General features: G+C 48.7%; 1 protein-coding gene across 1 annotated transcript; it reads left to right on the top strand.

Moving 5' to 3' along the window:
* The first annotated feature begins 3,468 nt into the window (after nt 1-3,468).
* SPINK4 (serine peptidase inhibitor Kazal type 4) lies at nt 3,469-12,325 on the top strand. The gene is made up of 4 exons (XM_005581532.4): nt 3,469-3,569; nt 8,496-8,536; nt 10,301-10,413; nt 12,187-12,325. The coding sequence occupies exons 1-4, from the start codon at nt 3,509-3,511 to the stop codon at nt 12,197-12,199; spliced, it is 228 nt and encodes a 75-aa protein (XP_005581589.3). The 5' UTR covers nt 3,469-3,508; the 3' UTR covers nt 12,200-12,325.
* The last annotated feature ends 515 nt before the right edge of the window (nt 12,326-12,840 follow it).

Genomic DNA, 12,840 nt, shown 5'->3' with positions numbered 1-12,840 from the left:
TCACTCCTGGATCCTCTCACAGAACGGAGCGTGTGTGGTTCATAGGACTCACTCCAACAGTGATGACACAATGCTGCTGCCCGTTCAGTACTGTCGCTCTACTAACCAAAGCTCCTGGAGGACAGGAGCTCTACCCGACTCACTCTCTGCCATATCCAAGCACTCAGCATGGAGCATGGCACTTAGCTGCTCATTAAACTCTTACTGAATACATGAACAGTGAATTAATGAGTGAAGTTTACCTGGATGCACTGACATCCTTAGTGGGCTGTTCAATAGCAGTTGGATATAGGAGTTAAGTTCACACTTTGATGAGATGACAGATTAGGAAGTTTGTTACTACGAGTGAATATAGAAGTTATTTGTCTGAAGAGGAGACCTTGGGGTGGGGTGGGGTGGTAGGTGAGCTCAGCACTCCACAGGCTGCCCCTGACTTTACTCTGTGCTTTGAAGGATGCAAAATTCAAGCATCCTGGCTCCTTGCAGCAGCTAGAATGTTCAGCAGCCATTCCTGCCACATGGATAGAGGTCTAAGGTCCAAAACAAGGACGGGGTCAAACCCTTTTGCTCCCCTCTGTCCTTTCCTCACTATAACCTGGGACACTGACAGACAGACCTGGAATCAGATGAGAAATGAAGAGAGGCCCAGGAGCTTCACATGTACAAGGGTAGGAGGCAGGCAGATGCCAGACCTGCTCAGCCTAGAGGTGCTCGTGCAAGTACAGGAGGTTCATGCAGGTACAGGAGGCCAGAGACAAAGCTGCGACCCCCAAGGATTCTCAGGGAGGCCGACCTCTTGTGTGAAGAAGGCCTCTCTTTTTTCGAAGCCATCCAACAATGAAACTGGTAGGGAGTGAGCTCCCCATAACCACGAATGGCCTCCCAGTGAGGCTGCTGTAGAAAAGCCTGCTGGAAGAAGGCAGATGAAACCCAGATGACCATTATTTTTCATTTTATTATTTTATTTTATTTATTTTATTTTTTGAGACAGAGTCTGGCTCCATCACCCAGGCTGGAGTGCAGTGGTGCAATCTCGGCTCACTGCAACATCCATCTTCCTGGTTCAAGCAATTCTCCTGCCTCAGGCTCCCAACTAACTGAGATTACAGGCGCACACCACCAAACCCAGCTAATTTTTTTTTTTTTTTTGTATTTTTAGTAGAGATGAGGTTTCACATGTCAGCCAGCCTAGTCTCAAACTCCTAACCTGAGGTGATCCACCCAGCTTGGCCTCCCCAAAGTGTTAGGATTACAGGCATGAGCCATCACACCAAGCCTATTTTTTGTTTTTATTTATTTATTTATTGAGACAGTTTCTCACTCTGTCACCAGGCCGGAATGCCACGTGGCGCGATCTTGGCTCACTGCACCCTCCAGTTCCCAGGTTCAAGCAATTCTCCTGCCTCAGCCTCCGGAGTAGCTGGGATTACAGGTATGTGCCACCACCCCCGGCTAATTTTTTGTATTTTTAGTAGAGATGGGTTTCACTATGTTGACCAGGGCTGGTCTCAAACTCCTGACCTCAAGTCATGCACCCCCCTCAGCCTCCTCCCAAAGTGCTGGAATTACAGGTGTGAGCCTTGGTGCCTGGCCCCAAGATGACCTTTAAAGTCCAACTCCCCTTTTATAAGATGATGTTTTTGCTTTAGGACAGGAAGTCATCATTAAATATTTGCTCTTCCTGCCTAAGCAATGGAAGATAGCTGCCACCTGCCTCAGAGGCATCCCTGGGACTGTGCAGTTTCCTAAGGAGGAACAGAAGGATCTTGAAGCTGAGTCAAGGATCACTGGGGGCCTCAAGCTAGTCTTGGCCACAGATCTGGGGCTTCTGTGGGTCTGTAGAGGTAACTGACTGGCTTGTGTCCCCAAAGAGACTGTTCTTTTTTTTTTTTTAATTAAAAACAATTTTTTTTTTTTTTTTTTTTTTTTTTTTTTTTTTTTAGAGCTGGGGTCTTTCTATATTGCCCAGGCTGGTCTCTAACTTCTGGGCTCAAGCAATCCTCCTGCCTCAGCCTACCAAGTGTTAGGATTACAGGCATCAGGCATCAGTCACCGCACCTGGCTGGGGCTGTCCTCAAACAAGAATCCTTCACCTTGTCATTGTAATATTCTTGCAACTTATCTGTAGGCTTGAAATCTTTCGAAATAAAGTTTTTTCTTTAAAAAATAAACACAGATTCTGATTTAAGTATTTCAGAGCGAAGCTCAGCATCTGTGTTCCCCCTTGCCCCGCCCCGGGAAATCCAATCTGCAGATAGAGCTGAAAAACACTGATCTAGATGAATTAGAGAAATGTGTATGTAAATAAAATTTATTTTATAAATCAGAAATTCTTTGAGAGCAAATACCAAATTACTTATTAATGTATACTGTGTAAATATGGGGGAGTTTTAGATATTGATTTTTCTTTAAAAGAATCTTGTCTTTATTTAACCTATGAAGATGCAGATGAGGCCGCGTGCGGTGGCTCATGCCTGTAATCCCAGCACTTTGGGAGGCCAAGGCAGGCGGATCACGAGGTCAGGAGTTCGAGACCAGCCTGGCCAACATAGTGAAACCCAGTCTCTACTAAAAATACAAAAAATTAGCTGGGCAGGTGGCAGGCGCCTGTAATCCTAGCCACTCAGGAGGCTGAGGCAGGAGAATCTCTTGAACCCAGGAGGCAGGGGTTGCAGCCAGCCGAGATCATGCCAGGCACACCAGCCCAGGTGACAGTATGAGACTCTATCTCAAAAAAAAAAAAAAAAGAAGAAAATGCAAATGAACACATAATACCTGCAAAGCAAGAAGGCATCTTCCTTTTAATGTTTTATTTTGCCTTTGTTTTGCGTGTTAGTTGTGCCCACTTTGTGGTACCAAAAAAAAGTGAAATAAAAGTAAGTAAAAACAATCATTTCTGCTTACATTTACAGCTTATTTCATATTCTGCAAAATGTTTTCCCATCTGCTATCACCGCCCCCGTCCTCACAGCAGCCTGGGAGAAAGGCAGAGCCTAAATTATCATCTCTATTTTGTGCATGGGTGATCTGAGGCCCAGGTAAGAAGAGTGGCTCTACTGAGGTCCCAGAGTTGGTTGCTGGAGGCACTGGCAAAGGAATCCAGGCTCCAGCCCCCTTCTCTGCCTCCTGTCATCTTCCAGTTGCTTTTTTCCTCTGTCTTTCTCTATCCCTTTCCATTTCTCTCTGCCTTGAACTCTCTCTCTCTTTCTCTTTCTGCTTCAACTTTCCTCTCCTTGCTCCAACCCTCAGACTGGAGTCAGCTTTGCAAGTTGTCCAAACTTTTTGTTACTCTGGAAACCTGCCAGCCCCATGGCCACGGCCCCATCTCATCAAAAGCTCAGCATCTCTACCTAGAGCAAGCCCTTTCCAGATGCCCATGTGCAGAGATTAACTCTGGCCTCTCCATCTGGCCCTAGATAAGATTAGGGGAGCGGCACTATAAATAGGCCCCCATCCTTCCCCAGGCCCAGGTCCCAGCCAACTCAGGCTACACCATCCCGGGATCAGCATGGCCATCCACGAGTGGGTAGTCACCCTGGCCTTGGCTGCCCTCCTTGTTGTGGACAGGGGTGAGTGGGCAGAACCTGGATTCTCTGTGGCTTTGTGTTGGTAGGTGAGCTTGGGGTGAGAGCAGAAGCAGGGCCTGGAGCACCCTGTGAGGCCTCAGCTTTTTCCAGGTACCTTCATTCTACATATGCACCCCCCACTGTGGTGGGGGAAGTTCTGGGCTGGGAGAAAAGAAACGGGTTCAAATCCTGACTCTGGCGCAGAATTGCCAAAGTCCCCTACCCTCTTGGGGCCTCAGTTTCTTCAGCTGCAAAGGAGGGGATTGTTCCAGTTCAAAGCTGCACTGAGCAACTATCGGGCTGGAAGTTGTGGGGGCAGAAGGGAGCAGGTGGGTCCCAGCTCTCAGGAGAGATTGACAAGTATGCTGGCTGCAGGATGGTGGGTGCTAAGAGAGACCTGGCCTAGGTCTTCTGAGCTCCCAATCCCTCTGAAAGGCTGTGGTTTGGGACTTGGGCAGCCATGTGAGCATGACAGAGCCCTTTCCCAGGACTGGACACATATACCTGGGGTGGGGCCCCCTCACGGTCTGGGCCATCCCTGCAATCTCACAGCTACCATGTCAGGCACTGTTCTGAGCCCTTAAGATAGATTAGTGACCCAAACAGAAAAAGCACGGTCCTAATGGAGCATAAATCCAATGGGGTAGAGGAAAAGGGGAAAGGCAATAAAGAAGATGGTTACAATGTATGTTGAACAGTATGTTAGAAGGTGATAAAAGTTAAGGAAAAAACACTTGGCAGGGTGATGGGCACTGGAAGAGGGTTGCAATTTCAAATCAGGAGAGGTCTCTCTGAGAGTCCGATGTTTGAGCAAAGCTTAAAGGAGATGAGGGACTAAGCCATGTGGATATCTGGGAGAAGAAGCTTCCAGGCAGAGGGAACAGCTCAGGTGCAAAGGACCTGAGGCAGGAGCATGCCTGGAGTGACTGAGATACTGTAAGACCGCTGTGGCAGGAGGGGATGCGGTACGGAGCGATAGGAGAGGAGATGAGAAGGGCAACTGGGAACTATACCCAGAAAGACCTTGTTGGCCAGCGCAGGAACTTGGCTTTTCCTCTCACTAAAATGGGAGGCACCGAAGGCTTTGAGCAGAGAGTTATGTCTTTCAAGGGTTGCTGTGGTCGGTATATTGAGAATAAACCGAACAGGGAAGCGCGGAGACCAGTTAGGACCCATCTGGACAAAAGCTATACGTTATAAGGCAACGCCTGGCAGGATCCCAGGGCCACTGACCTCATGGCCAGTCCCACATCCATTTCCCCAGCTGGAAACAGACCTGAGCATGGGGGAAAGGGAAATGGGTCTGGGGGCCTGTTCAGGAGCAGCCTGCTTACACCCAGCCTGCTTACACCCAGCCTGCTTACGCCCAGCCTGCTTACACCCAGCCTGCTTATGCCCAGCCTGCTTACACCCAGCCTGGCACCTACACCTACGTACTCCTTGAGCAGCTGGGAACACTGAAGAACCTGGTCTGAAGAAGTTTGGTTTTTGTTTGTTTGTTTTTGTTTTTGTTTTTGTTTTTGTTTTTTGCACATTTCAGATTACTGCCTGGGCTGAGTGAGGAGGGGGCACTTTGGGTCAAGGTCAAGGGCAGCCTGGGGGTAAATGCAAATTTCCCCCACATCCCCCAGGAAGAAACTCTGACATCATAGAGTTCTGAACACTCCCTCCTCCCAATACACTTTAATTTTTTTTAATTAAAAAAAATTTTTTTTTTCAAGACGGACTCTTGCTCTGTCACCCAGGCTGGAGTGCAGTGGCGCAATCTTGACTCATTGCAACCTCCACCTCCCAGGTTCAAGCAATTATCCTGACAGCCTCCTGAGTAGCTGGGATTATAGGCATGCGCCATCACACCCAGCTAATTTTTGTATTTTTAGTAGAGACAGGGTTTCACCGTGTTGGCCAGGCTGGTCTCGAACTTCTGACCCCAAGATTTGCCCACTTCAGCTTCCCAAAGTGCTGGGATTACACCAATGCATTTTAGTATTCAATTCCTGAACACCCACAGTGTGGGACATTGAACCAAGTGCTGCACAAGGGCAGACATAAAGGAACCCCAAGGAGCTTAGGTGCATAGGGAGGCGGGGTGACCCAGTGAGTGGGACAGTACATGGTGGTGTGAAAGAACCCTCTATCCAGATCTGCTCAGGAAACTGCCAGACATGAAGGCAGCTTTACTGGGGGCAGCATCAAGCCTTGAAAGGAGAGTCCGATTCGGTGGGAGGAGAGCAGAGATGAGGACATTTCAGGAAGGGGACATGGCATGAGCCAAAGCAGAGCCCAATCCAGGACCTGTGAGCAGAGAGGAATAGCTGGGGTGTGAAGAGGTATACTAGAAAGTGAGCCCAAGAAGTAAGTTTGGGGTCAGCTCACACAGTGCCCTAAACATAAGACTCAGCAGCTCAGGTCCATAGGGAGGCTTAGTGATCAGGACGGGGAACCATGGAAGAGCTTTATATTTTTTAAATGATTTTCTTTTCCCTAACAGTTAAACAGCAAGAAATGCACAAATCTTATCACTCGCTGAATCTTATCAATGATTCTTGACAATGCATACACTCGTGTAACCCAAACCCCCATCAAGATACAGGACATCTTGAGACAAGGACTTGGGGAAGAAAAATAAATACAAAACATTTCCATAGCCCCAGAAATTCCCCTATGTCAGTCAATCCCTGTCCCCATCCCAGTGCTCTGACTCTTTTTTTTTTTTAAGAGACAAAGTCTCACTCTGTTGCCCAGGCTGGAGTGCAGTGGTGCAATCATAGCTCACTGCAGCTTCAACCTCCTGGATTCAAACGATCCTCCTATCTCAGCCTCACAAGTAGCTGGGACTACAGGTGTGTGCCATCACACTCAGCTAATTTTTAAATTTTTAAAAATTTTTATTTATTTATTTATTTATTTATTTATTTATTTTTGAGACGGAGTTTTGCTCTGTCACCCAGATTGGAGTCCAATGGCACAATCTCGACTCACTGCAATCTCTGCCTACTGGGTTCAAGTGATTCTCCTGCCTCAGCCTCCTAAGTAGCTGGGATTATAGGTGTGCATCACCACGCCCAGCAAATTTTTGTGTATTTAGTAGAGATGGGGTTTCACCATGTTGGTCAGGCTGGTCTTGAACTCCTGACTTCAGGTGATTCACCCGCCTCGGCCTCCCAAAGTGCTGAGATTACAGGTGTGCGCTACTGCAACCTGCCCTAATTGTTAAATTTTTTGTAGAGACGGGGTCTTGCTATGTTGCCCAGGCTGGTCTCAAACTCCTGGCTTCAAGTGATCCTCAGCCTCCCAATGTGATTTTTTTCCATCATAGATTAGTCGGCCTGTTCTAGGATTTCACATAAATGGAATCATAGGGTATATAATCTTTTGTGTCGGTTTTCTTTTGCTCAGCAAACTATTTTTGAGATTCAGCCATGTTATTGCATGTATCAGTTGCTTGTTTTAATTGTTGAGTAGTGTCCCATTGTATTTATCCATTCTCCTGTTGAAGGACATTTGGATCACTTTCAGTTTGGGCAATTTGACATGGAAGGGTTTTAAGCAGTTCAGTGACAAATCTAGGTTTGCATTTTGATACCCCAGTGCCAGCCTTAAACAGCACATCAGGGGTGACTTAGTCTAAGTTTCTGTTTCCCGCTCTCTGTGGAAATATCTTGTAATAGCATCTCCAGGAAAATATAAAACTACATTGCCTTGCACACCTCCAGTAATGGGAAACTCATTACTTCTGGAGATAGCTTCTTTCACTGTGGCATAGCTCCCACTGAGAGAAAATTCTACTTCATATGGAACCCAAATCTGCTTCCCTGCAGCCTCCTCACAGAGGTGGGCTCTGCTCTGTGAGGTTGAAAAGAGTCCATCTCTCCCTCAGCCCCAGGATAGCCCTTCAGAGACTTTAGGGAGCATCCTGCCCTTCTGTAATTTACATAAATGCCCTTCCTTCCACCTGTGCCATTAGACATGGCTCTAGTTCCCTCATCCACCCATCACGCTTGTCAGTCACATCACAGTTTGCTCATGTCCTATAAGCACTTCAGCCAGACCTTGAGGGGCACACCGGTGTATGTAGAAAGAGTCAGGCTCTGGACTGCAACAGACAGGTGTGCAAATCCTAGCTCTGCCTTGACAAACTGCTTTGCATCACCTCTGAGCCTCTTTCATAGTTGGTTAAACTGACCTATGCCCCAGAAAACAGATTCTGAGATACATGCAATTTACTGGGGAGCGTTCATGGGAGTAACATCCATGAAGGATGAGGGAAGTTGACTTCCATGCAGTGCAACAGAGGCTTCAGATGATCCTACAGGCAGCTCTGGACAAGGGGATCAGGGCCTTGGTAACCACATCAACCCGACATGGGATATTGGCTGTTCCTGGGTAGAGGATGTAGCCTTGGGCAAGGCAGCTCCATTCTCTGAGGGTAATTCCTAGGAAGGGACTTGCAGTGAGTGGTCAGTATTCCTGGCAGCTGGGGAAATGAGTGCCTCAGTCTTGTGGGAGGGCTCTTGGTGGCAGAACACAGCATCCACTGCTATCTCCTTTCTTCCCTCTGTTATACAGCAGTAAGAGGGATGGAGAGGAGTTAAAATCATGTGTTCTCAATGCCTGGCACATAATAACTGCTGAATTGTTATTTTATAATTATTATATGGGACACAACAACTCCAGCGGGATCTAACTAACGAGGAATAGGCTGGACTGTCACCTTCCTAATTTTTAAATTTCTGTCTCTGTTTATGGAACCCAAAATCACATCAGTTTTCTGGCAACCCCATTGTCTGGTGGCTCATCACCTTTCCTTGAGGAATTCCAGGTTGGGTAGTTGCTGGACCAAGCTCCCTGAAGGAGAAGCAGTCCTCAGACCCCTAGACCTGGGGTCTAGAGCTGGTATCATCTAATTCTTGCCTCTTTGTGTTTCAGAAGGGCCAGTGGCAGCAGGAAAGCTCCCTTTCTCAAGAATGGTAAGGCAGCTGCGTGCTGTTCTCACCTTCCCTCTGCCGAGAGGAGTCCTCTCATCCACGCTGAGAAACCAGTTATTCTTCTCCACGATCCTGCTCAGATACCTTCAATGGCTCTAAGGTGGCCAAGGTGGCCTCCTGGCCTGCACATTCCCCAGATTAGCCCCCAAAGCTGAGTAGGCCCAGTCACCTCACCCAAGTCCCAAGATTGGCCCAAAGCCCTTGTGATGTCCCCCACCTGGTCTCCAAGGCCCCTTCCATCAGTGAGATCTCCCTACCCAGGCTTAGCAGGACAGGGTGTGCGCTCTGCTCTGTATAGTGCAGACAGGCAGGCCACGGAGTTCAGGCCAAAGAGGGGAGCTTAGCACACTGAAAGCACCTGTGGAGTGTGCCAGCCTCCTCCCACCACATTCCATCTGATTATCTCAACACCAAGTTGTCCCTGAATCCTGATTCCACCTTGGCCCTCGGTCTGATGCCCCCACTGACCAGAAGGCAGTGGTGCTGGCATCCTTGAGACCCTTGAGATTGCCCCTTCACAGGCCGGGCGCGGTGGCTCAAGCCTGTAATCCCAGCACTTTGGGAGGCCGAGGCGGGCGGATCACAAGGTCAGGAGATCGAGACCACAGTGAAACCCCGTCTCTACTAAAAATACAAAAAATTAGCCGGGCGCGGTGGCGGGCGCCTGTAGTCCCAGCTACTCAGGAGGCTGAGGCAGGAGAATGGCGGGAACCCGGGAGGCGGAGCTTGCAGTGAGCCGAGATCGCACCACTGCACTCCAGCCTGGGCAACAGCGTGAGACTCCGTCTCAAAAAAAAAAAAAAAAAAAAAAGAGATTGCCCCTTCACGTAGTGGAATGAGGAGGGTCGGAGCCACCTTCCCACCCACAGCCTAGCATCCTCCCTATCATTCCATCAGAATCCAGCCCCACTTATTCAGTGCCAAAAAGCCAAATACTTTACATACATTATTTCAATTAGCCCTATGTGGGAGGAACACCACTATTATAATTTTGACAGATGAGGAAATTGAGACTCAGAGAGTGGAAATACCTCAATTAAGGTTATACAGCTAATCAGTGGCAAAATTCAGGTTTCTAGGGTTCGAGCCTTCACAGTTGCACCGCACCACCTTTCTCACCCTATCCCTGTCTCAGGCGCTAATGCCAGTCCTGACTGAGTTCTCACCTTGACCTCAGGCCTGTCCTAAAACCCTTTCAGACAGCCTCGATTAAACCCCAAGCTCTGTCCCCTTTCTTCAGCCTTCCCACCCTTTGCAACCTTTCTGACATGGGCCTGATAGATTATGCAGGCCAGGGAGAGTTCAGGAGCCACCAGGGAGAGAGGGGCCTCCTGGGAATGACGGGTGGTTCTGTATCCTGGGGTCTTCAATGGGATCAGCAGCAGAAGTTCTGATTAGTTCTGACTGGTGTGAACCAGTCCTCAGGTGCTTGAGGGTACAAACTCACTCCACACACATACACATAAACACAGGCATACGCTTGAATGCCTGCACACCCAGGCTCCAGAGACACAGGTACACATATGTACACATCCAGCCATAGGCGCACACGTGGTCATGCACACACATGTATAAGCAAACACACCAAGGGGCCCTGAGTGGTTGGTTTCATCTTCACTGGACCCACACTGGGGCCTTCTTGACTCTGATACCTCACTGGAGCCCCTCTGACTCCGAGTAGAACCCCTGTATCTCTCCCCACTGCCTCTGAATCCCTGAGCCCTCTCCCTCCCTTCTCTTCCACAGCCCATCTGTGAACACATGGTAGAGTCTCCAACCTGTTTCCAGACCTCCAACCTGGTCTGTGGCACTGATGGGCTCACATATACGAATGAATGCCAGCTCTGCTTGGCCCGGATGTAAGTCCACCCCACAACCCCTGCTTGCTTGGGTGGGCCCCATCTCTGGTGCACAGTTTGAAAGGAGCAAGACTTGACCTGCTTCTTCCTTCATACATGCTTGACCTGAGAAGAGTCCTCCAACATGTGCCCCTAATAGAATGAGCACCAGATTAACTCAAAGAAGGCACATGGTTCCAAGCAGAAATCTAGAAGCTGGTGGCGGGTAGGGAGTAGGGGCAGAAACCCTTTTCCTTGTTCTGTCCTGACCAAGTGACCTCATTTGTTCTTTCATTTGTCTATCCAGCAATTATTTATTGAGCATTTACTATGTGCTAGGCACTGGGGCTAGAACAGAGCATAAGTTAGACAGCATCACTATCCTCCTGGAACATACAATTGGTGTAAGGGGGAAGCCAGGCTTGATAGTCAGCCAATTGCAGCACAGAATTTTTTTTTCCCCCCGAGACGGACTCTCGCTGTCACCCAGGCTGGAGTGCAGTGGCACAATCTTGGCACATTGCAACCTCCGCCTCCTGGGTTTAAGTATTCTCCTACCTCAGCCTTCCGAATAGCTGGGATTACAGGTGCCCATCACCACATCTGGCTTTTTTTTTTTTTTTTTTTTTTTGTATTTTTAGTAGACATAGGTTTCACCATGTTGGCCAGGCTGGTCTCAAACTCCCAACCTCAAGTGATCCACCTGCCTTGGCCTCCCAAAGTGCTGGGATTACAGGCATGAGCCACTGCGCCCGGCCTTCAGCACAGAATTCTAAGGGATCAGTGGGGCACATAGGATGTCATGGGAGCAGGGAAGAGGCAAGGCCAGGGAAGACTGCCCAGAGGATGTTAACTCCTGAGCTCAACCCTGAGGAATAAGTAGAAATTCGCTAGGAAAAAGGAGCAAGGGAAGATAATTCCAAGTAGATGAGTTTGAAAAGGTCTACAAGGGAAAGAAAGTTTACATTTGAAGAAATATAAGAAGTTGGACATGTTGGAGTATAAAGTTTAAGGGAGAACGGGGGAGAGGCAAGAAGTGAGTCCAGAGAGATGAGCAGGGCTGGAACATGACCTCGCTACATCAGATCACCTATTGGCTTAGTTTCTTCATCAATAAAACCCATCTTCTATGATCCTGAGAACTAAATGAGATCATGGAAGTGAAGAAAGTCCTCAGAAGCTGCAAAGCTCTGGATAGACATGAAAGTTTGTATTTGAGGAAATATAAGGAACATCAGGATGTTGTCCTAGCTTAGAGAAAGATCATGCTAATTAAAGACTCATGGTTAGGAGACACATTGGGAGTGGGATTGACAGGCTTGGTATGTGACTGGATGTAAAGGCTGAGGGGAAGGAGGCAGCATACTGGTTTCTGATTTGTGGGCTTGGACGGCCAGTGGTTCCATGTGCTGAGATGGGTGGTCTGGGGGTCTGCACCAGTTCTGTGGGGGGCAATGATGTTTGTGGACAGTTGAGCCCCTAGGAAATCCCACTGGATATGGACAACTGCATGAACAGGCAGGACATAGGTCCGAGCTGGAGACAGATTTGGCAGCCATCAGCATGTACTGGTGGTTGAAACCCCAGGAAGCTGAAATCCCCCAGCGGGAGGGTGTGCAAAAGGGAAAAGCTGTAGAAGGATGTGACCATGGACGCTTGGGATCTGCCCTGTATCCGTACACTGCATATGTGGGCAACGCTCAGCAGGATGTCTGGATAGACTATGCCAGGTCTCTGAATGGTACACTACAGCTCCTGAGAAGGTAGCCTCATGCCTGTCTTCTTTGATCCTAGAAAAACCAAATAGGACATCCAGATCATGAAAGATGGCAAATGCTGATCCCACAGGAGCACCTCAAGCCATGAAGTGTCAGGCTGGAGAACAGTGGTGGGCAGGGAGAGGATATGACACGAAATAAAAAATCCAGCCCAACTCAGTGAAGTGATCAGTGTCTCTGGGGACACTGGTTGCAGAGGGGATACAAGGTGGATCTCGCATTGTCCCCTCTACTCTGAATTTGATGTCCAGCTTCTCTCCATCCCTTTGGTGCTCCTCAACCCCATCACATGTCCCCTCAGAGGTCCCAGTTATCTTCTGCCTGCCTGAGAGGCCAGTCCCTGACCCCAAGACGCTGCCTAGGACTCCCGTCTGCCCCGGCCTGGACTGTCATTCAGGTGAGGAACCTAGGTGAGGTCTGTATCCTCTGCCACTGCTGGGGTGCATGGCCCAGCCTCAGAAAGCCTCTGTGAAATCAGGAACAGTGGCTTACACCTATAATCCCAGCACTCTGGGAGGCTGAGGGTGGCAGGATCGCTTCAGGCCAGCCTGGGCAACATAGTGAGACTGTCTTACCAATTTTTTTTTTTTTAATTAGCCAGGCTTGGTGGCATGCACCTGTAGTCCCAGCTACTCAGGAGACTGAGGTGGGAGGATCGCTTGAGCCTGGG

Source organism: Macaca fascicularis, chromosome 15 (assembly GCF_037993035.2).
Source record: "Macaca fascicularis isolate 582-1 chromosome 15, T2T-MFA8v1.1".
Taxonomy (NCBI): Eukaryota; Metazoa; Chordata; class Mammalia; order Primates; family Cercopithecidae; genus Macaca; species Macaca fascicularis.
This window is presented reverse-complemented; position numbering and strand designations above follow the sequence as displayed.

Bases quoted from the DNA above. Each gene is read 5' to 3' on its own strand.
- SPINK4 (XM_005581532.4), top strand. From the start codon at position 3,509: ATGGCCATCCACGAGTGGGTAGTCACCCTGGCCTTGGCTGCCCTCCTT. The intron at 3,570-8,495 runs GTGAGTGGGCAG...TTTGTGTTTCAG, and splicing joins CCTCCTTGTTGTGGACAGGG to AAGGGCCAGTGGCAGCAGGA. The intron at 8,537-10,300 runs GTAAGGCAGCTG...TCTCTTCCACAG, and splicing joins AGCTCCCTTTCTCAAGAATG to CCCATCTGTGAACACATGGT.